The sequence below is a fragment of the Dama dama genome, chromosome 16, assembly GCF_033118175.1.
Source record: "Dama dama isolate Ldn47 chromosome 16, ASM3311817v1, whole genome shotgun sequence".
NCBI lineage: Eukaryota > Metazoa > Chordata > Mammalia > Artiodactyla > Cervidae > Dama > Dama dama.
The window spans coordinates 9,857,729-9,881,537 of NC_083696.1; the positions used below are offsets into that span (position 1 = coordinate 9,857,729).

Consider the following 23,809-nt stretch of genomic DNA (forward strand, 5'->3'; position numbering starts at 1 on the left):
ATGAGTTAAAACACGAAACAGTATCTGAAGCGCAGACGGTGGTTGCAACTGCTAAGTGCCTGCTAATAGTACAAGCAAAGTGCTACTACGATCCCCATTTTTATGGAGGTTAAGGATCTTGCCCAGGGCTCACAGTTATTATTTTGGTAGCAATATGACTGGAACTCAGGCAGTTGGACTTGTGGTCAATATGATTAATATTTTGTAAATTGCATATCAAGGCCCATCTGTGTTAGGCTGATTTCCCCGAAGTCATAATATCCAAGTTTTCTTAATTTGAAAAAAAATGTTTAACTAGTATTGAAAAAAGTAATCCATCTTAATTGAAGGAAATAGAATGTGCAGATAAGCACCTGGATGAAAAATCCATCCCTAGAAGGAGCTACTGTTAACAATACCTGAGCCATCTTGGAGCTTTTTTCCTTAGGATTTGATCAAGGAATTTAAGGCCAAATTGAAACCTCTGCAGGGGATCCAGACCGATCTTCCTGGGCATACAGGCAGAGTGCAATTTCTGAACCCCCAAATTCCGCTTTAGGAGGTCTTGGCAGAGGACTGAGGAGAGAAATCAGTCAAAGGCAGAAGGGGCAGTCCTTGCGTGACAAACAGTATTCTGAGTCCAGCAACTGAACACTTGTAAGAACAAAATCCTAAAGAGGCACATCACTATACCCTGCTTCACACTGGGGCTCAGGCACTTCGACCCCAAGGCCCCTCTAAGCGACAGCTTTAAGAACAAAAGAGAATCCTTCCCTTCTGTTAGCCCCTGAGGCTTCAGCCCCAGAGCTACACCGCTTACAGTTCACAGCTATGGAAACTTGGTCAGATTATTTAGTGCTTCAGTTATCTCATCTCTAAAATGGGGGCTATATAGTATCTATCCCTGAGGGCTGCTTCAAGAATTAAATAAGATATTACCTGCAGAGTGCTTAGCTTGGGTGTATAGCATACCCTAGGGGTTAATGTTTTACTATGCATGTGAGGATCTGTAAATATACTTGTAGTAAGTTTTCGAAATGTAAATTGTGTGAGGTTGTTTGGCTAAAGGGGTGTAGTATTGCTGGCATCAAAAGAAGTTTGTAGTGCATCCCAGTGGAAGGGTGAAGGCCTCATCATAGTATTTCTGGGATTATACTTCTGGGGATGGAGACAGAAATGGGCCACCATAGACATGGTAATTTTTTGTTGTTATTCTAAGGGCTGAAGGAGGGGAGGACTGTTGAATCTTATGGTAAGAGCAAAGAAAACAGAAGGAGGTGATTTTGTGTGAAAGAAAGAGACTGTGGAGAGCAGCAGGAGGAAGGAGGGGTTGAGGCCCTCGGGGAAAGTGGGACCCATTTGTTGGGTGTGGCCCGAGAGCTATGGTGGCCCTAGGAGGGAAAGGCGGGAAAGCAGAGACAGAATTCCCAGAAGTGCTCCCAGGCAGAGGGACTAGATTGCAAGGGGCTTAGGTGGGAACGATTTACTTTTATAAAATTGGTATCATCTGATCCACCCCTCAGGGGCTGAGCTGGACTGGACTGGAGGATTAACCCCTTCCCTGCCCAACAACACTTGTCCCCAAGAAGGCTAAGGATACTCATAATCTCCCAAGTCGTGGCTCTCAAATCAGACCACAGAATTACCTGAGGCGGCCAGGGAAGAGGAGTGGTTAAGCAGACAGGCTTCCCAGGGAGATTCTCATTTACCAGTCTGGCCTGGACCCAGGAATCTGCATTTGTGGTGGTTGTCCTGAGACTAGGCTAAAAATGAGCCCTCTGACCACTCCTAGAAACACTGCCCTAAGGCTGTGGTGACCCACTGGTATGTGGTCTCCAACCAAGAAGGGGCGGAGACCAACTTCAAAGAAAGAAAGTGAAACAGAAAGAAAGAGACTTTCTTTTAGCAGGAAGGGAGACGGGGAGAGAAAGTAGGAGACAATGCTCACAGTGAGGGTGTTTAGGTTGTTTCAGTGACATATACATGTGCAGGTGTGAGCACCGGAGATTGAATATATTTTTCTGAGGGTCATGATCAGAAAAGTTTGAAAGCTACCACTCTAAGGTGACCTCTGGAACCTTGGTGGGAGTATGGGGGAGGGGAGCGCTGAATTTGAACTTCAGGGCTAGGCAGGACATGATGAGCTAGGGACAGAAAAGAATGTAACCTTTGTTACATTTTAGTCATTTAACAGATTTATTGAGCACTTTCCTATGTGCCAGGCTGTGTTTAAGACACTGAGGATACAACTGTAAAGAAGAACAAAGCCTACTCTCCCAGACAAATAAATGGGTATGTAAGGTAATGTTGGTAAGTGATAAGAGGGACGAAAAGGACTCACAAATCACAGGAAAGAAGGCTTCGTGGAGGTGCTGATCTAGAAAGGATGCAGGAGGAGGTCTCTTGGAGCTGTAGCACTGGAAATGTGTCCTAGATAAAGACAGCAAGCAAACTGTGAGAGTATCTGAGGAATAAGCTTTCCAGGCAGAGGGAAGAGCAAGGGCAAAATTTATTTTTATGCCATGAACTCTGCTCTCTCCCCTTGCCAAAGAACTGTACAGTGTTATTGCTTGTACTGTGTACAACTTGTTACCGCTCTGCTCATGGAGGACTAGCTAATAAATCTACAGATGAGGTGTTGAGGTAAGGAATACGACTTTATTCAGAAAGCCAGCAGACCAAGAAGATGGCAGAATAATGTCTCAAAATAACCATCATCTTGAGGTCTGGATGCCAGGTTATTTTACAGATGGGAGTAAGGGTGAGGAGGTAAAGTTAAAAAAAGACCATTAATCTTACAAATATCTCCTGGAATAGCTAGCCTCGGGTAGGGGATGTATTAATATCTTCCTTCCTGTAGCCATCCACAAATGGACAGGGTCCTAAACAAAGTCATTTTGGTTTAACATTCAGGCAAAGGGATAGGGTTCCTGAGGCAGGCCATTGTGTGTGTGTTACTTGCTCAGTCATGTCCAACTCTTTTCAACCCCATGGACTGTAACACACCAGGCTCCTCTGTCCATGGAATTCTCCAGGCAAGAATACTGCAGTGGGTAGCCATTCCCTTCTCCAGGGGATCTTCCCAACCCAGGGATCAAACCTGGGTCTCCTGCATTGCAGACAGATTCTTCACCATCTGAGTCACCAGGGAAGCCCCTCCATTAGGTATGGACAATATAGTTTTAGTGAACGAAAGCCACAGGAAGCAAAGGTTAAAGTAAACAGATCCAACATGGAGTCAGTCCTTCCTTGTAACAAATTTACATCCTGAAACAGCACCACAAGTATATTTTACAGATCCCCACACACATGATCAAATATTAATTAACTCCTACTGTATGACATAGGTGGAAATGTATTTCTTTTTATAAAATTGGGATTATTTGTACATTCTGCTCTGTAATCTAACTTTCCACTCATTTGTTTATGATGTTTGGTTTTGGTCTTTTTTTTTTTTTTAACTTTTCAGCAGTGAACATTTGAGAAAATTCTACTGAAAAGGACTATCCCCGGCCTTTACTATCCCAAAGGCCTGCTCTTTAGCGGTGGCCCTTGTCTGCCTGCCTATCTCTGATGTCAGAGCTGGAAGTCCTCTGACTGGGGCTTGCATGGTTTCCAGGAGTGGCAAGAAGTCTCTCAGCACTGTGGTTTCTTTTCTCCTGTGATGTATTCACAGCATAACCAGTCTCAACTGTCACCTCTAAGAGGGGCTCGGCCATCTGCCACTGCTGAATGACAGACTCAGACCACATGGGTGCCATGTGGTGAAGTCTAGGCCTCTGAGCAGAGACAGTCTTCTCCACTCTGGCCAGAAGAGATCCAAGAAGGGACTGCATGAGACCAGGTCTTGTCTCCAGAAGGCTCTCAGGATCAGCCCACTTCAGAGGAGAGACAGTATCAAACTGGACAAGTCCAGGAGAGAATAACCAGCTAAGGCAGTAAAAAGCCAAGAACTAGGTTTATATCAATATTTATATAAGGCAGAATTAGAGGCACTAGCATCGTTACACTAAGGGGATAAAAGGTCAGGGGGAAAAAGGCAGTATGTGACTTTGCCTTATTACATCCACAGCATTCTACGTTGTGTCTTAACTGACTGTCCATGACTGACTTCAGCTCTTGTTTTTTTATTCAAAAATACTCAGTGATTTAAAAAAGAAAGAAAGAAATACAACCCCGGGAAAGAACACCATAAAGGATCACCTCCATCCTTATATGCATCGGTATTTGGCGGATAAGAAGTGAATATAATGACCAGAAGTGGCTGTTTAAAAAGAAAAAAAGGATTGAGGCCTGCGCAGGTCCCAGCCTGTCTGTGGTTTGGGGTTGCTATCTGCCTCATAGAGCAAAGTAGAGGCTTTGTCTTCTGGGAAGACAAAAGTCGTCTTCTCCTGAAAAGACCTCTTACACAGTTGGGAGAAAAAAAGAAGAAAAAAAGAGAAAAAAAAGAAAAAAAGGAAAAAGAGAAAAAAAAGGAAAAGAAAAAGAAAAGAAAAAAAAGAAGAAAATAAATAAATAAATAAAAAGAAAAAAAGGAAAACAATACAACCAAGGCAAAAATATTCCATGAGCATAACTGAGCTGCCCAATACCATAGCCACAAAAACGTACTACCATGGGTACTAAAATTTAAAGTTAAAATTAAATTGTAAATAAACTCTACTTCAACACAAAATTTTAAAAAAATTCTAATATTATTCACAGGAAAGAAAAGTGGTTCAAAATAATAGTTGTCTAGTGCCTATCTTATAATCCATAAGAGATCTTCATAACCTGTAAGGAAAACCTGACAATGTTTTTTTTTAAATGTTAAAGATCCATAAAATGGTCAATGCTATACCTTCGTTTTCTCTAAAGGAAAAAAGTGTTTCACAACCCTACAGATTCTAAGAAACAACAGGGCAGGAAAAAAATCCTGACAATTACTCTTAAATACCAAGGTCTTAAAGCTCAGGGTCTGGCTTTCTAATGAACAGACCCACCCAGAAGGAGCACCCCCACCACACACACAGTTAGAATTAAATATAATTACAAACCAGTTCTTCTGTTGCACTAGCCACATTTCAGGTGCTCAATAACCACAAGTGAGTGGCTGGGGACTAGAAGATGGTACAGAGAAGATACAGAACACTACATCATAGTAGAGAGTTTTATTGCAGCACTATGCAAGATGCTGTGTTAACACAAGCAATCGATCCAGGTGTGATCAATCAGCTACTACCCACATGGAACTCCCAAAGTGAGAAAGACAAGAAAATGAAAAATTATGCTAGATGGTGGAAAGTATGGGGGCTTAGCAAGCACAAAGGAAAGATGGCTAACTCAGTCTGGAGGAAGAGAGGTATGGTGGGGAGGACTTGTGAGCAGAGAGGGAGATGGCCTTTAAGCTGAGGATAGTGAGGTAGACAGAGACAGGTGATCAATGTAAGGACTCTGGACAGAGGGGAACACCTGTGCAAGGATTCACAAATGACAGCTGAATAAGTCAGGGAACTGCAACTGGTTTCAACCACTGAAGCACATAGTATGGGTGGTAGAGGTGGGAGATGACACCGAAAGATAAAGTATATTCTAAACCTTACAGAACCTGATGAAGGAGTTTGGATATTAGTTATCTTCTGTGTATGATAAACCATCCCAAAGCTTCAGTTCAGTTCAGTTGCTTAGTCATGTCCCACTCTTTGCAACCCCATGAATTGCAGCACGCCAGGCCTCCCTGTCCATCACCAACTCCTGGAGTCTACCCAAACCCATGTCCATTGAGTTGGTGATGCCATCCAACCATCTCATCCTCTGTTGTCCCCTTCTCCTCCTGCCCTCAATCTTTCCCAGCATCAGGGTCTTTTCAAATGAGTCAGCCCTTCACATCAAGAGGCCAAAGTATTGGAGTTTCAGCTTCAACATCAGTCCTTCCGATGAACACCCAGGACTGATTTCCTTTAGGATGGACTGGTTGGATCTCCGTGCAGTCCAAGTGTCTCTCAAGAGGGTTCTCCAACACCACAGTTCAAAAGCATCAATTCTTTGGCGCTCGGCTTTCTTTATAGTCCAACTCTCACATCCATACATGACCACTGGAAAAACCATAGCCTTGACTAGACGGACCTGTGTTGACAAAGTAATGTCTCTGCTTTTTAATATGCTATCTAGGTTGGTCATAACTTTCCTTCCAAGGAGCAGTGTCTTTGAATTTCATGGCTGCAATCACCATCTGCAGTGATTTTGGAGCCCAGAAAAATAAAGTCAGCCACTGTTTCCACTGTTTCCCCTGTTTCCCCATCTATTTGCCATGAAGTGATGGGACTGGATGCCATGATCTTAGTTTTCTGAATGTTGAGCTTTAAGCCAACTTTTTCACTCTCCTCTTTCACTTTCATCAAGAGGCTCTTTAGTTCTTCTTCACTTTCTGCCATAAGGGTGGTGTCATCTGCATACCTGTGGTTATTGATATTTCTCCCGATAATCTTGATCCCAAAGCTTAGTGGCTTAAAATAATAGCTGTTTATTTGCTCACAGTTCTTGGGGTGGCAAATTGGGCTGGGCTCAACTGGGCTGTTTTTCTGATGTTTACTCATGTGTTTGCAGTCATGTGATTGCCTAGCTGGGTCTGGTTGGTCTAAAATAGCCTCACTCAGGGACGTCCCTGGTGGTTCAGTGGCTAAGACTCTGCACTGCCAAGGTAGAGGGCACAAGTTTGGTTCTTGGTCAGATAACTAAGATCCCACATGCCATGTGGTGCACAGGAAAAATTTTTTAAAAATTAAAATAGTCTCAGTCATCCAGCTGGCATTTGGTGCTATCTCTTGGATGGGCCCTGTGTGTTAAACAGGCTAGCTTGGGCTTCTTCCTGTGGTGGCAGTGTTTCAAAAAGGTGAAAGCAGAAACTACTTGGCCTTTTTTTTTTTTTTTTTTTTTTACTACTTGGCCTTTTGAGGCATAAACTCACCAAACAAGTTACAAGGCCAGCTCTGATAGGAGAAGCTACAAAGAATTTGTGGCCATTTTATTTTTAATCTATCACACTGGGATGATGTTGGCCTGAAGCAGGGTGGTGGGTAGAGAGAAGCGGAGAGATTTTTATTTTTCGGATATTTAGGAGTCAGAATTGAGAAGTCTTGGGGATTGTTCTGGAACACAGAGGAGAGGGTGAAATTACAAATGACTCCTAGATCCTTTGGCTTAGGTAATTGATGAATGGTGGTGCCCAGTACTCAGACAGAAAAGAGGAAGAACAGGTTTGGGGGGAAGATAATGTTTCCAGTGTGAGTCATGTCAAGGATGAAATGTCTTTTAGATATCTAGGTGGAAATAGGCAGGAAGTAGGTGGATATGCAGATCTAAGGAGAAGTCTGGCTAGAGATACCAGTTTGGGAATCTCTGGTGCCTTCAGCCTAAGGCAGCTTCCAGGAGGTCTGCAAACTCAGAGCTGGAACATATAACCAGGCAGGGAGGGATCTGGTAAGTCAACTCTGTAGCTGCGCTGAGCCTAGTCTAGTATCTCAGGCAAAGTAATCAGTCTCTCCTGGTTGAAAGTTGCCAGGCTATTATGAGAAAGAGGGATTAAGTTTCTAGGCAGAGTCCTCGGCTCTGAACAAAGATCAGTGTTGTAAATGGCAAGAAGGTAGATCCCAGCTCCTGTCAGGAGGAAGTCTCCTAACAACAGACCACTGACAGATGAAGTAATGAATGTATCGTCACTGAGGGAGCCTAAACAGAGGCTAGAGGAACTGTGATGCAGAGGCTTGGACGGGATTCCCTCTCTGGGTCCAATGATAGACCTCCATGGCCAGCCCTGACACTCCATGAAGGTAAATTTCCCTCACCATCTCAACTTCTAATCCCACAGATCCCTAACTTTTAGAAACTGCACGAGTTTTCATTGAAGGCAGTTCTGCTGGGAGATCAGCAGTGCAGGAGGCACCTATTAGGGTGCAAAAGAAATGTTGACTAGGGTCCTTGCCATTCATTCATTTGTTCATTCATTCAACACGCCACGAGCAAATCCTGTGCTCTGTACTAGGAACAGAGAGATGAAAAGACTCTCATCTAGAAGAAATTCAACTGCAACTACAAAAACTGTCTTGTAGCTGCTGTTAGTTTCTAGAACCATCTTCCCCTTGGATCTCAAGAAGTACTCCAGGGTCTCCTTGCTATGGTGTTGGGCTGTAAAGGTTTGATGAAAGAAAGACTAAAAGGAATAGGGGTGTCTGAGACCTGGAGAAATGTACAAGGGAGGGATCTCTGCCTGAGTGGAATCAGGGAAAACTCCTAAGAAATAAAGCAACATCCCTATCTGAATGAATAGTTAAAAAGAAGACATTTATTAAGTGCTTTCTCCGTGGCTATTACAGTGATAACTTGGTTTCCTTGTATTATACAGATTATCTGGCATTGGTGGTCTTGAACCACCAATCTTAATCTTATTTTCTGGAACCTCGTCCGCGCAGTGTTGCAGTAAGAAGGCGGCGGGGCGCTCTCGGCTCAGCTCCCGAGAGACGTCCTGCGAGCGGAACCCGGGTTCAGTGGCTGACGAGGGCGCCCGGAGGGTTTTCGCAGGACTCCAGACCTAGCGACGCGCACTTCGTTGCTAAGGGCTGAGGCGCGGAGGCTGCGGAGCCTGGAGGCTGTGGACGCCGTAGGGTTCGGCGTCCTCGTTGGGCCTCAGCTCCCGGCCCGGCCGGCCCTCCGGTGGGTATGGAGCTCGAGGAGGGAGGAAAGGGCGCAGCTGACTGGAGGGGAAGTGGGAACCCTCGCGCTCTCCGAGCCGAAGCCGCCCGACTGGCCAAAGCGGGGAGGGGGTTCCCGGGGCCCGCGTTGGGTTGGGTGGCCTTACGTCATCCAGTCTTGGGTGAACACCCCTCCATCCACTCCCACCCCCCAGCCTCATCAAAAATAAGCTTTGGCCAAACGCTTAGAAGAGGCGCAGGGCATTTGTGTGATCTGAAAGGAAAAACTGCTCAGAGTTTGTCCCCACAATTTGGGGCAGCCTTGGGAGTTCTGACGTAGTGCTGATTCCCTAAGTGACCTTGGGCAAGACCCTCTTATTCTCCGAGACTCTCTTTCCCTTACCTGTACCATTAGAAGGTCATATCGGACCATTTCCTACTTGCTTCTACCTGTGGTTTTGTTTCTGTTTGAGCTTTGGTTTTAGATTCCTTGGTCTTCCAGAGTGTAGTTTAGAAGAGTGCAGAAGGAGATTTGGGGAGAAGGAGGGGGATATTAAATCATCATTTACATGAACAGTGGACCAGGAGTCCAGCTGAATAAGATCCATTGCCCCAGCTTCACCCCTGTATGACCTTCGGAAATGGAAAAAAGTGAAAGTGTTAGTCACTCTTTGAGACCCAGTGGACTGCCGCCCAAGCTCCTCTGTCTGTGGAATTCTCCAAGCAAGAATACTAAAGTGTGTTGCCATTCCCTTCTCCAGGGGATCTTCTTGACCCTGGGATCAAACCCGGGTCTTGTGCATTGCAAGCAGATTCCTTACCGTCTGAGCCTCCAGTCCCAATTTCTTCATGGGAAGTGACAGGTGGAAATATTCTGGAGTATACCAAGAAGTGTTGCGCTGGAAAGTTAAAAGAGAATTCTCTGAATTATGTTTAGAGTGACCATTGAGGGGCTTTCCTGGCAGTTCAGTGGTTAAGGTTTCATGCTTCCAATGCAGGGGGCACAGGTTGGATCTCTGGTGAGGGTACTAAGATCCCACATGATCCGCAGTGAGGCTAAAAAATTAAATGAGATAAAAATTTAAAAGTAGAGTGACCACTGAGGATCTTAAAGGCCTTTGGGGAGTAGATTGGGGGCAGAAATGGGTCCTAGAATTCAGATTTAGGCCTCATTCGACCTGGAACCAACAAAAACATTGAGAGCTGTATTGAATTACAGGGTTTCCCAAGTCCTCTGTAGTGTTTCTAGGCCTGATATGTGGAACGGGTCAGGGTAACTGCTACCTGGAGAGTCTGTTATTGGACAGTATTAAAGGACCCAAATATTATTGGGGGCTTCCCAGGTGGCACTAGTAGTAAAGAACCCGCCTGCCAATGCAGGAGATGTAAGAGACATGCCTTTGATCCCTGGGTCGGAAAGATCTTCTGGAGGAGGGCATGGCAACCCACTCCAGTATTCTTGCCTGGAGAATCCCATGGATTGAGGAGCCTGGTGGGCTATGGTCCACGGGGTTGTAAAGAGTCAGACACACCTGAAGCAATTTAGCATGTACGCATATATTGTTAGGTCCTTAAAAAAAAGCTTGGCAAGCAGGCTCTCCCACCTTAGTATTCCATTCATTCATTCACTCAAGAGATATTTGCCTTGCATCTGTTTTCCTAGGCCATGCTTAAAGTGCAAATACAAAAACGAATAAGACACTTTCCTTCCTCTCGAGTGTACTGCAGGTTCACAATATAAACTATGGCAGATGACTTGAATAGTGTTTTCATTTCTTAGTCTACAGCATCATGGACATTATCCAAGCACATATATTTTGTTCTCCAGATTTTAAGTCACCTTGCTGTATCATATCTGGGCTTCCCAGGTGGTGCATTGGTAAAGCATCCTTCTGCAAAGCAGAAGGCACAAGAGACGCAGGTTCAACCCCTGGGTCAGGAAGAGTCCCCCAGAGGAGGATGGCAACCCACTGCAGTATTCTTGACTGGAAAATTCCATGGGCGGAGGAGCCTGGCAGGCTACAGTCAGTGGGGATGCAAAGAGTCAGACACAACTGAGCGAGTGGGAGCATCCTTTCCTTTCATATAATATCTAACATAATGAATTCTTAGCCTTAGTGTGATCAGTCACTCTGATCAGGAGACATTGGCTTCAGTTTAATATACTCCAGACTCACTTTCAGATGTGTATATTCTCTGTGTATATTTGTAATGTATGTTTAATATGTGTGTATTAAGAGTAGAATTAATAATAATGAAAACTGCCGCTTTTAGCATGGCTGTCTCTGTCAATCCAGTAACCATTCTGGTAGTCATTATTTGTTACTAACAATCTACAGCTTGAACCAAGAGCTTGAAATACACTAGCTTTTGTAGAGATGCAGTATAGTAAGCTGGTAGGGAGCAAAGCCCCTGGAGTCCAAATGCCTATACACAAGTTTCAGCTAGGACACTTACTTGCAACTTATGTGTGAACTTGGGCAAGTAACTTAACATCTCTGTGCCTAACTTTTCTCACCTGCAAAATGAAGATAGTAACAACGTCTATCTCAGAGGCTTGTAGAATAGATTAAATGAGTTAAATATAAAGCACTTAAAAAAGTCCTCGGCATATTTTAAGTGCTGTTTTAAAAAATATTTATTTATTTATTTGGTTGGGTTTCCCAGGTGGCTCAGTGGAAAAGAATCCCCCTGTGATGCAGGAGACTTGGGTTTGGTCCCTGGGTCAGGAAGATCCCCTGGAGGAGGATGGCAACCCACTCCAGTATTCTTGCCTGGAAAATCCTATGGACAGAGGAGGCTAGCAGGTTGTAGTCCATGGGGTCGCAAAGAGTCGGACCCAACCTAGCTACTAACCAAGAGCAACAGCAGATTTATTTGGTTGCTCTGGGTCTTAGTTTTGGCACACGGGGTCTTTAGTTGCGGTGTGTGAGATCTGGTTCCCTGACCAGGGATGGAATCCTGGCCGTCTGCATTGGGAGCTCGGAGTCTTATTCATTGGACCACCAGAGATGTCCCTAGGTGCTATTTTTAATCTTCACAGAAGCTGAATGATAGAGTTATTATCCTATTTTACACATAGGAAACTGAGACTTAGAGAGGTTCAGGAACTTGCCCTAGACTGAACGAAGCAGAACTGTAATTCAGACCTAGGCCTCATTTCAAGGCTAATGCGCCTAATGAAATATTATTCTGACTATTTTGTGCTGCTCTTAATAATTAGAATAAGGTCAATCAATAATTAGAGTTTATTTGAATTCTTAAAATTGAGTTGTTAAAATGCAGTAAAGCTGTTTCTTCTTTGTAGATGTTTATGGTGGAAATTCTGGGCTAGAAGTCAAGAGCTCTACCTAGTTAGAATTTTGAGCAAGTAAATGTTTCTGCCCATATTCTGCAGATCTTTAAATAAAGAGTTTATATGTGATGATTTTGAGAAACTCTTTCTACGTAAAGTATTATTTTAAAAATTCATACTTAAAGTATTATTTTAAATAGGTGAATTTGCCTTTTTCACAAAAACAGTAAGCTGGGAAGTAAGCAGTCACTCCTGAAGATTTTTGATGAATGAAAATCTTACTATGAGTAAAATAAAAATATTTAATGATGAGTTTAAATATATCCTATGTTGCATATTTTAAAATAGTTGTATAATTAACATGGTATAGTTTCCCTAATTATTAGAAATGTACAAGTTATAAAATCTTTGAATTTTGCAAGATAAATCTTTGTGAGGGGAAATGACACTTAACAATCTCTTTAATTAACAGTTTCTTATTTACCTTGTAAATCTCCTTTCAGTACAAACATATGCTTAGAGAAGAGATTAATCTAATTGTCTTTTCACTAATTACAGAGATTAGGAAGTGGCTGCCTGAACTATTTTCCAAAGGATAACTTTACAAAGCAGCAGGTCACCAAGTTTACAAAGTTTACAGCTTTACAAATACGGCAGCTCACCAAGAAGATCCTACTGGTTTGGGCGTAAGTAATTCTAAAGATTTTCTTTTCCTTAGATTGTCCCGTGCTGCAGATAGGAAGTATGGCTCTCAGAAGATACCAGCTAAAAATCTAATCAGTTTTAAGCAGAGTCAATCCATTTATAGCATCAGTGACCTAGATCTGTGGGTGGCATCTGTCCTTAGTTTGATGGCAGTGTTAAAAATGGGTTAGGTTGGCAGATAGGAAGCCCTGCAATCTCTTATCTAACTACAACAGGACAACACTGCAAGCTTTTTGAAAACTATCTTGGAATTTTTCCTGGGGGCATATTTGTGGTAACTGAAAAACTAGATTCCCCTCTTGCTGGGTGTCAAGCCAAAGACACAACCAAGCCAAAGAACAGAAGAGAGGATTTAGAACTTGCAGCAAGTTGGGAGAACAGGGATATTTTCCCAAACTGTGTCTCTCAGAACAGCAAAACTGGGCAAGTTTTAAGATAAGAGTGCATGCATATTTATGAAGGGCTTGGGTGGATATGCATATTCATGAGGGGCTTGAGTAGGGGAGAGTTCAGCCTAGATTTGGGACACAGGTTGTCAGAGTCACAGCTTTAGTTGATTAAGTCAGCAGGGTCAGCAGAGGTCAGCATCATCATTCCTTAAGTACCAGATAGTCTTGCGGTTGAGTGAGTGACGGGGTTTGGATCCTACAGAATAGCTCAAGAATGTGGCTCTGCTGGTTCTTTGTTGCTGCACGGGCTTTCTCTCCTTGCGGTGTGTGGGCTTCTCATTGCAGTAGCTTCTCTTGTTGCGGAGCACAGGCTCCATCGGGCTTCAGTAGTCACGGCTCCCAGTCTCTAAAGCACAGGCTCAGTAGTTGTGATGCACAGGCTTAGTTGCTCCATGGCATGTGGGAGCTTCCTGGACCAAGGATCAAACCTGTGTTTCCTGCATTGGCAGGGGAATTCTTTACTCCTGAGCCACCAAGGAAGCCCCAGAACTGGGAATTTTTACAATTGATTTATCATCTCCCTGGAGAAGGAAATGGCAACCCACTCCAGTATTCTTGCCTGGAAAATCCCATAGACGGAGGAGTCTGGTAGGCTACAGTCCATGGGGTTGCAAAGAGTCGGACATGACTGAGCGACCTCGCTTGATGTGGTCAAGAGCAAGCCTTCTGGCCAGGCTTAGATCACATAATGTCTAGGCCTATAATGGCTTCTCTTATGTCAAAGAAGTTCCATCTGGTTCTCTTCCTCTGAGAACCCTCTGCTCTTATCTGGCAACATGTGTGCTTGTTACAGAGAACCCTACAGTGTCTGAACTAGAAGAGCCCTTCAGTTCAGTTCAGTCGCTCAGTTGTGTCCAACTTTTTGCGATCCCATGAACCACGGCACGCCAGGCCTCCCTGTCCATCACCAACTCCTGGAGTTTACCCAAACGCATGTCCATTGAGTCGGTGATGCCATCTAACCATCTTATCTTCTGTTGTCCCCTTCTCCTTCTGCCCTCAATCTTTTCCAGCGTCAGGGTCTTTTCAAATGAGTCAGCTCTTCGCATCAGGTGGCCAAAGTATTGGAGTTTCAGCTTTGACATCAGTGCTTCCAATGAACACCCAGGACTGATCTCCTTTAGGGTGGACTGGTTGGATCTCCTTGCAGTCCAAGTGACTCTCAAGAGTCTTCTCCAACACCACAGTTCAAAAGCATCAATTCCTCGGCGCTCAGCTTTCTTTATAGTCCAACTCTCACATCCAGAGCCCTTAGGTTGCTATTTCACAACACATGTGTTTGTCACACCGTGCAAGCCGCTTGAAATACAGAGAAGGACGTGAGAGTCCCTCTTCTTGTGGAGCATACAGTCTGCTAGTAATCTTGGAATCTGGTGTCTATGTTACACGTTAGAGGGGAGGCTGAGGCACAGTGTGGAGGATCGAGGAACTCAATGCCACAAGACACGAGTGAGATGAGGCAAGCCTGGCCCCAGAGCCCGGAGCTCTTGACGCCACTCATTGTGTTCTTTCCACTGCATTTGCTTCTGTTCCTTGTCAACTTGAGGAATATTCACCACCTAAAAGTTGAGAGTTACGTTTTATTCGGTAGGAATTTTTAGGACTTCCATGCTTGGGACGCAACATCTCAAGTAACAAGAGAACTATTCCAAGGAGGCGAGGGGGTGAGCTCGGATATATAGGAGTTTTGCAATAAAGGGCAGATAGTCTAAACATCAAAAAATTATTGTTAATTAAAGAAAACCACACACACACACAAACCAAAAAAGAAAACCAGATGCATCAAGTTAGGGAATTTAGCACTTTTCTATGTATGGGAGGATGCAAGAGTCTGGGCTCACTGAAATTATTCCTTTGATCTGCAGGATACTTTTCATATCCTGAATTTCCTCAGGACTCACCAGCTCACCATAATCTATGGCTGCAATTCCTGATGACTGTGACATCCTTTGTTTATGGCAGGAAATAGTCCATTTCTCACTGGTTACCTGTTCTTTTCAGGACGTCAATTCTGGCAGCTTTTAAATGTAGGCTGAAATTCTTCTGGAAAACTGTGGTGGGTTTTTTGTTGTTTTTTAAGTATTTTGTTTTTGTTTTAATCTATTTTGTTGAAGTATAGTTGATTTACAGTGTTGTGTTTATGTCTGCTATACAGTAAAGTGATTGTTATATATACACATATTCTTTTTCATTATAGTTTATCACAGAGTATTGAATATAGTTCCCTGTGCAATACAGTAGGACCTGTTGTTTATCCATTCTATATATTATAGTTTGCATTTGCTAGTCCCAAACTCCCAGTCCATTCCTCCCCCTTGCCCCCTTGGCAGCCACAAGTCTCTTCTCTCTGTCTGTCAGTCTATTTCTGTTTTGTAGGTAAGTTTATTTGTGTCATATTTTAGATTCCATGTATAAGTGATAACATATAGTATCACTTCCTCTTTCTGACTTACTTCACTAAGTATGATAATCTCTAGTTGCATTCACACTGCTGCAGATGGCATTATTTCATTCTTTTTTATGGCTGAGTAATATTCCATTGTGTATATATGTACTACATCTTCTTTATGCATTCATATCTCAGTGGACATTTAGGTTGTTTTTATGTCTTGGCTATTATCAATAAATAGTGCTGCCATGAACATTACAGTACATTTATATTTTCAAATTATAGTTTTCTCCATATATATGCCTGGGAATGGAACTGCAGGATCACATGGCAACTCTGTTTTTAGTTTTTTTGAGGGACCTCCATAGAATGGAAAACTGTGGGGTTTTTTTTAAAGATAATGATATGGGACTTCCCTGGTGGTCCAATGGTTAAGACTCCAAGCTTCTACTACAGGGAGCCTGGGTTTGATCCCTGGTCCAGGAACTAAGATCCTGCATGGAGAATACTTGGAGAGTTTTAACTGTTATTTCTCATTATAGACTATTCTTCCTAGAACTATGTAGGCTTGTCATTCCCATAAGAAACTCACCTCCTAGAATTTCTCTAAGCAGAGCCCTGGAAGAGATGGCGACTGGGTACTCCCACCTGTACCCTCTGCCATCTCAGGGGACAGGTAATTGAGTAGCAGACGAACATTTCCCAGAGTAGCTGAGATTAGGTCCTAGTCATGTACCTTCAGTCCCATCAGACGTCCGTGCTGGCCACATATTCTGATCTCGACATTAAAACCGAGATATTTTTTAAAAATTTACATATTAACTCTTTTAAAAATAATAAACCTTATTGCACATAAACATAAATTTATGAAAAATAAATATACTTTTGAAAACACACAAAAATGTTTGATTGGAAGAGAGCGGTATTGTTTTACATTTTTGCAAATCTCTTTACTGTTTGGCTTAAACAGAAGACAGTTGAATTCTCATATCTGCTTCTGCATTAAATCTATTGCAGTATGTCGTTTGTAGTATAAGAAGAAAGTCAGGACTCACATAGAGACATAGTTGGAAAAAGGATTTCACAGACTCCCTGAAAGGGTCTCAGGAATCCCCAGCAGTCCTGAGATCACACTTTGAGACCTGCTGGTCAGATCATTACCTGTATTGTCTCCTTTGGTGTCACTGTCTCCCGCATCTCATTCTTATTACAGAATAACCTCATGACCCTGGAAAGTATTTAATAGCAGTCCCACAAGCTAGGAAGGTTATAGCCTTTTAGAATAACTAAAGCTCTTTTCCAAGAAGCTTACTGGTGTAGATTGGTTTTTTTTTTTTTGGCCTTGCCTCAAAATTTATGGGATCTCAGTTTCTGACCGGGGATTGAACTCCAGCCATGGCAGTGAAAGTGCCAAATCCTAACCAGTGGACCACCAGGGAATTCCCAGTGCTTCATTCCTTTTAATGGATGAATAATATTCCATTGTATACATAAACCACGTTTTGTTTATTCATCCATTGATGGACACGGGTTGTTGTTAGCTTTTGACTATTGTGAACAGTGCTGCTCTGAACAGACATGTATAAATTTTGGGTTGAACACCTGTTTTCAGTTCTTTGGGCTATATACCCAGGAGTTGAATTGTTGGATCACATAGTAATTCTATGTTTGACTTACTGGGGGGCATCTTAATATTTTTAAAATTAGTTTTGTTTTTGTTTATCTGCAAATGCTGTATGGAAGGATGGTGCCTTCCCAGGGCCATAAGAGTGAGGCAGGGAAAGGAGAAAAACCAAATGCCTACAGTTAGTCTTTTTTTTTTTTTTTTTAATGTGGAACGCTTCACGAATTTGCGTGTCATCCTTGCGCAGGGGCCATGCTAATCTTCTCTGTATCGTTCCAATTTTAGTATATGTGCTGCCGAAGCGAGCACCAGTTAGTCTTTTTTAAAAAAAAAAAAGAAAATGTTTTAACATAACCATACTACCTACCATTCTTGTGCCTCACAGAGTTAACAGTGTGTATTATTCCTTTTACCAAACAGGGCACACAACTTCCAGCAGCCACAAGGGATGCTGCTACTCAGGTGCCATCCAAAACGAGCTCTTCCCCAGAAGGTCTCGTGCAGGTTCTGTCCAGTGATGGGGAAACTGCAGAGCAAATTCAGACACGGCACTTACAGATACAGGTACAGCAGTCTGCCCTCGGGGGGGATCCCCAGTTTTGTGCCCCATGACAGTTCTCTCCTATAGAAAGAGAAGGCCCGGAGCCATCGTTGATGCCCTCCCTGGTCAGTCAGTTTGGTCTGTTTCCTTTTGGATAAGAAACATCTTGGTTGCTAGGGCCTACAGCCCCATGGCGAGGGACCCCGTGGCGATGATTCCCACATCTTTGGGAATCATCTCTAGAGTAAGCAAAGACTCTGGGTTTCTTCTTTTGTCAGATCCCAGTCATTCACTCATTCCGAGCATTTACAGAGTTAATAATGACATTTCTGGTGATTTCAGTGTGGCTCCTTTCTATCTTTCTCCTCAGCATGGCCTATAGTCCACACTCTCTTCCCCTTGCTCCACTGTGCACCCTACACCGTGGGGCTCCTCATTTTCCATCCTCTCTTTAGCAGGCCAGATGGATTTATCGAAGAGAGGATTCAAACTAAAGCCTTTCAAGAGTATAGCCCGGCTCACGTGGATACCGTCTCTGTTGTTGCTGCTCTGAACTCAGACCTCTGTGTCTCCGGAGGAAAAGATAAGGTGGGGTTTGCAGTGCTTCCCAGGAAACCAGCTCTTTGCAGAGAAGGGCAGATGTTTGGAAAGGAAGTGCTGGCTTAGCATTTCTGGCAGCAGGGTTGAATAGTGTAAAAATATGCGCTTTAGAGTTAAAAAGGCTGGGTTTAAATTCCTGCTCCACTGCTTCCTGTTACTTTGGGCAAGTCTTTTCATTTTCTTGAACTTCAGGCTCCTTCTCTATTAAATGGGGGTAGTAATGCCAACTACCCAGGATAGTTGAGGATTAAATGGGAAGACGCTCAGCGCTCTGCAAGACCACCCACATGCTTTTTATAGATGACAAGTATTACTCTAGCCTATCCATTTTTACACCTGCATGCACACGGGAGTTATTTATCAGCAAAAGGAAAGTTCTAGTCTCTTTTATGCCTCTCTTTTGCCAAAATATCTACCAATACTTCGAGACTGCTCCCATTTTTAGTGTAAATTTGGTTGCTTTATTTCCCTAGTATTTGGATCTGTCATAGAACTCAACCTAGGTTCTTGGTAGCAAAAATGCTGATTCTTTCATAATAAATAATGCCTCTAATTTTCAATAGCCATTTAGAATCTTCAGATTCCATTTACATACTGTATTTCACTGATTCTAAGATGCACATGTTTCCACATTGTAACACCTCTGAAATCAGGATGAATCTAGAAATTGATAATAACATCATTTAAATTGGCAGCATTTTGTTGTAACATCTAGACATATGAACTTATATTTCTATGATCCTCACCTGTGAGGGGTAGATAGTGCAACAATTAGCCTCTCTGTTTTGCATGTTATGAAACTGGAATTTAACTAGGTCATAGTACTGAACAACAGAGACTGGGCCAGAGAATGCTTCTGAATCCTGTTTAGGGGGGAAAAATACACCAAAATACTAAAATATATTCTTGGAAAAAGGATGGAAAGAAAATTTTCATAATGATTCTCTCTGGCAGATGGGATTATGGATGAGATTTTTTGAAATTAAAGAAAAGTATGGGGACTTCCCTGGTAGTCCAGTGGCTAAGACTCTATGCTCATAATGCAGGGGACCCCGGGTTCAAGCCATGGTCGGAGAACTAGATCCCACATGCTGCAACTAAAGATCCTGTGTGCTGCAATGAAGATTGAAGATCCCAACTAAGACCTGTCACAGCCAAATAAATAAATATTTTTTAAAAGTATGATTTGTTCACAACAGTGTAAATATACTTTTATTTTTTTGGCTGTGCCACATGGCATATGAGATCTTAGTTCCCCAGTTCAGTTCAGTCACTCAGTTGTGTCTGACTCTTTGGGACCCCATGGACTGCAGCATGCCAGGCCTCCCCATCCATCCCCAGATCCTGGAGTTTATTCAAACTCATTTCCATTGGGTCGGTGATGCCATCCAACCATCTCATCTTCTGTCGTCCCCTTCTCCTCCTACCTTCAATCTTTCCCAGCATCAGGATCTTTTCAAATGAGTCGGTTCTTTGCATCAGGTGGCCAAAGTATTGGCGTTTCAGCTTCAGCATCAGTCCTTCCAATGAATATTCAGGACTGATCTCCTTTAGGATGGACTGGTTGGATCTCCTTGCAGTCCAAGGAACTCTCAAGAGTCTTCTCCAACACCACAGTTCAAAAGCATCAATTCTTTGGCGCTCAGCTTTCTTTATAGTCCAACTCTCACATCCATACATGACTACTGGAAAAACCATAGCTTTGGCTATACAGACCTTTGTTGGCAAAGTGATGTCTCTGCTTTTTAATATGCTGTCTAGGTTGGTCATAACTTTTCTTCCAAGGAGCAAACGTCTTTGAATTTCATGGCTACAGTCACCATCTGCAGTGATTTTGGAGTCCAGAAAAATAGTCTGTCACTGTTTCCCCATCTATTTGCCATGAAACGATGGGACCAAATTCCATGATCTTAGTTTTCTGAATGTTGAGTTTTAAGCCAACTTTTTCACTCTCCTCTTTCACTTTCATCAAGAGGCTCTTCAGTTCCTCTTTGCTTTCTTCCCTAAGTGTGGTGTTATCTGCGTATCTGAGGTTATTAATATTTCTTTCGGCAATCTTGATTCCAGCTTGTGCTTCATCCAGTTCAGCATTTCTCATTATGTACTCTGCACATAAGTTAAAAAAGCAGGGTGACAATATACAGGCTTGATGTACTCCTTTCCCTATTTGGAACCAGTCTGTTGTTCCATGTCCAGTTCTATTGCTGGACTATTGCTTCTTGACCTGCATACAGATTTCTCAGGAGGCAGGTCAGATGGTCTGGTATTCCCATCTCTTGAAGAATTTTCCACAGTTTCTTGTGATACACACAGTCATAGGCTTTGGCATAGTCAACAAAGCAGAAGTAGATGTTTTTCTGGAACTCTCTTGCTTTTTCGATGATCCAGTGGATGTTGGCAATTTGATCTCTGGTTCCTCTGCCTTTTCTAAATCCATCTTGAACATCTGGAAGTTCACGGTTCACATACTATTGAAGCCTGGCTTGGAGAATTTTGAGCATTCCTTTGCTAGTGTATGAGATAAGTACAATTGTGGAGTATTTTGAGCATTCTTTGGCATTGTCTTTCTTTGGGATTGGAATGAAAACTGACCTTTTCCAGTCCTGTGGTCACTGCTGAGTTTTCCAAATTTGCTGGCATATTGAGTACAGCACTTTCACAGCATCATCTTTTAGGATTTGAAATAGCCAAGGATCAAACCCATGCCCCCTCTACTGGAAGTACAGAATCTTAACCCTTGGGCCACCAGGGAATTCCCTGAATATACTTTTAACACTACTAAATTGTATACCTAAAAATGATTATGATGGTAAAATTTTTTTAACTAGGGAAAAAAAATCTAATCCCATATAGATTTTCCTTCAGCATCCATACCCAGAACCTCAATCTAAACCAGATGTCCCTGCGGAGTGTTATCCCAAACCCATCATTAACGCCCAGACACTTCAGCGGAGTGGCCCAGGGGCTCTGGAAGAGACTGAGAGCTCAAACTAGGGGAGCATGAGGAACGACACTACAATGAAACTTTGGTAGAGAGGGAGAAATCAGGTAGAGAACAAGATAAAGGTTTGTTGTTTCATCTAAACAAAAAAAAAATCAGTTAAGCTAAAATATTCTAATGACTCTCTGCAGACAGTTGTGGCCTATAACTGGAGAACTGGAAATGCGGTGAAAAGGTTCAAAGGACATGAGCGTGAAATCACCAAGGTAATTGTCATATGATTAGCATCCCTAGGAAATTTGGAATTGAATAAAGGAATGCCTGTAGCTCTAGGTAGTAAGAGTGGTTGAATATTTCAGTGTTAAGGAAAAATGCAGAGGTTTCATTTGATGTCACCGTGTGAAGCCCCACTCCCACCAGAGCAAACCATTCACTCAGCTATAGTTACAGGTGTAGTAAACACACATTTTTGTTTCATTGTTAAGCCCTTCATAGCTTCCCAGGTAGCGCTAACCCACCTGCCAGTGAAGGAGATGTAAGAGACATAGGCTTGATCCCTGGGTTGGGAAGATCCCCTGGAGGAGGGCATGGCAGTGTTCTTGCCTGGAGAATCCCAGGGACAGAGGAGCCTGGTGGGCTACAGTCCACAGCGTCGCAAAGAGTCGGACACGACTGAGCGACTCAGCACGTAGCACACCACAGGTAGTCAGTAGAGAAGAGCTGAGACCAACCCCCCGCCCTGTCCTAACTCATCAGGGCCATGTATCGAAGCCTTACCAAGTGTTTACTCTAGGCAAGAAGATGACAAACTCTCCATACTGAGGAAGCTTTTAGTCTAGTTGGGGACATTTTTTAAAAGATAGAAACAGTTAAATAAAAATTAATTTGTTGAAGAGCATGACAGAGTAGACTGAGATTCCAGCAAAAATGATAGAGAATGTCAGATTATATAACTCCCCTCTCTGAAGTCCACCTGCATGAACCCAAAATTCAGAAGCAAACTCCATCGTAGTGAGACTAAGTTATCAGCCACAGTCACACAGCACAGACTCTCTTTACCTGCCAGATACAGTGCATTTTGAACCAGACTGAGAGTGAACACCAGGCTCTGGCACTTTTATCTCCAGGCTTTTTCCATTTTTAACGTCCAAACAAGCACATTAGAGCTTTCTTTTTTTTTTTCTTTTGAGCAGATAGCGTGTATTTACAAATCAAGCCAGTTCTTCAGCGCCTCTCGTGATAAGATGGTCATGATGTGGGACTTGCAGAACTCCTCACAGCCAAGACAGCAGTTCTCTGGCCACACCATGGTGGTCACTGGACTGACCGTGAGTCCAGGTGAGGTAAAGCCAACGTCTTCGCAACACCAGCACTGTGGTACTTTCTGAAAAGCCCTGTCCCGAGTCTGTCTCATGGACCATCTTCCTGCCATTGTTCCCTAAGATTCATCACAACTGTGTACCGGCTCCCGTGACAACACCCTGCTCTTGTGGGATGTGGGGACTGGACGGTGTTCAGAGAGTGCTTCAGTCTCCAGGAACCTGGTACGAACTCAAACCTGGTCCCGAGCAGGGCAACAGAAGGGAGCCTGGGGTGAGGAGGAGCCCAGGAGAGAGACGTGGAGACCCCATGACCAGGCCTTAGAGTCTTGGGTCCTAATTACTGCTCATCCCTAACCAAGGTCTGCTCCAGAGAACAACTCCACTAGTTTATATTGGAGTTTTAAATGGTGTCCTCACTTATGCCTTCAAAACATAGTTATTCCATATCTTCTGTGGGCCAGGCACTGTGCTAGAAGCAGGGTTAGTGGCCCAGGGCTTGGTTCCTGGCCTCCAGAAGCTCACAGTTTATGCTTATCATGTGTTCAGTATATGTAATATTATGCAGAGAAATAAGCATGACCTTTTGCTATTTGTGTAATTTGATTTGCTTATGAAGACCAGTGTTTTCCGGTAGCAGACTGATGTCAACTCCACTGCCTATGAGGTTAGTCATACCTGGGATTAAAACATGGATACATCACTTTTTTGCTGTATTAACCCAAGAAAGTTACTTGAAGTCTCAGCATCTTCATTTATAAAATGGGGAGAATTAGATCACCTGACATGGCAATGTCCTTTAGTGGTTGTCAGACATTAGTCGTGTGATCTTTTCAAGTTTTGAAGACAACTGCCAATGGCAAGATGTGCTTGCCCTGTGCCCTCCATATTTGTGCAGGTTGCTGGAAGAAATGAAAACCGTGTTACCTTGGGTTGTTTTGAAAACTGTTTCACGCCTATCCAGCAGGGGGCTGCAGGGATCAAGGGAAACAAGGACACTCTTCCTGAACCCGAGGAGGCCTCAAGTTAGGGTTTCATTGGTCCCACTTGAAAGCAGAGGCTGCTCTCCTTAGCTGCCACTCGGCCAGCGGTGTTTGAGTTTCAGACACTCTAAGAGTGCTGCATGCATTTCGGGGCTCACGCCTGGTCCAGCTGCTTCCATTGCTGCTGATAACCTAGAAGCTGCAGGTCGAGCATGACCAGTGGGCCTCTGCACCACATAAAATCCCTCTTAAGTCAGATGTGCTAGGCTCAGCATCCTTGAGAAATGATGACAGAGATGCTATTTAGTGACATTTACA

The 23,809-nt window shown here is 43.3% G+C and overlaps 1 protein-coding gene and 1 non-coding gene across 7 annotated transcripts in view; one reads left to right on the forward strand and one right to left on the reverse strand.

Annotated features, from left to right (window-relative positions):
- The first annotated feature begins 7,339 nt into the window (after positions 1 to 7,339).
- WDR31 (WD repeat domain 31) overlaps positions 7,340 to 23,809 on the forward strand; it is a 30,286-nt gene continuing 13,816 nt past the window's right edge. The window contains exons 1-9 of one of the 6 annotated variants that reach the window (XM_061163385.1): positions 7,340 to 7,787; positions 8,360 to 8,667; positions 12,499 to 12,626; positions 14,960 to 15,150; positions 17,528 to 17,671; positions 18,104 to 18,236; positions 21,381 to 21,455; positions 22,383 to 22,527; positions 22,633 to 22,733. In XM_061163385.1, the coding sequence (XP_061019368.1) occupies positions 17,556 to 17,671; positions 18,104 to 18,236; positions 21,381 to 21,455; positions 22,383 to 22,527; positions 22,633 to 22,733 (570 nt within the window). In that variant the 5' untranslated portion in view covers positions 7,340 to 7,787; positions 8,360 to 8,667; positions 12,499 to 12,626; positions 14,960 to 15,150; positions 17,528 to 17,555. Of the gene's footprint in view, positions 7,788 to 8,359; positions 8,668 to 9,243; positions 9,383 to 12,498; positions 12,627 to 14,959; positions 15,151 to 17,527; positions 17,672 to 18,103; positions 18,237 to 21,380; positions 21,456 to 22,382; positions 22,528 to 22,632; positions 22,734 to 23,809 lie in introns of those variants that run through there. The other 5 variants (XM_061163387.1, XM_061163384.1, XM_061163388.1 and 2 more) reach the window with 5 other exon arrangements.
- LOC133071514 (U6 spliceosomal RNA) lies at positions 17,310 to 17,416 on the reverse strand. Its single transcript, XR_009696457.1, has one exon. It is a non-coding gene; the product is annotated as a U6 spliceosomal RNA (small nuclear RNA).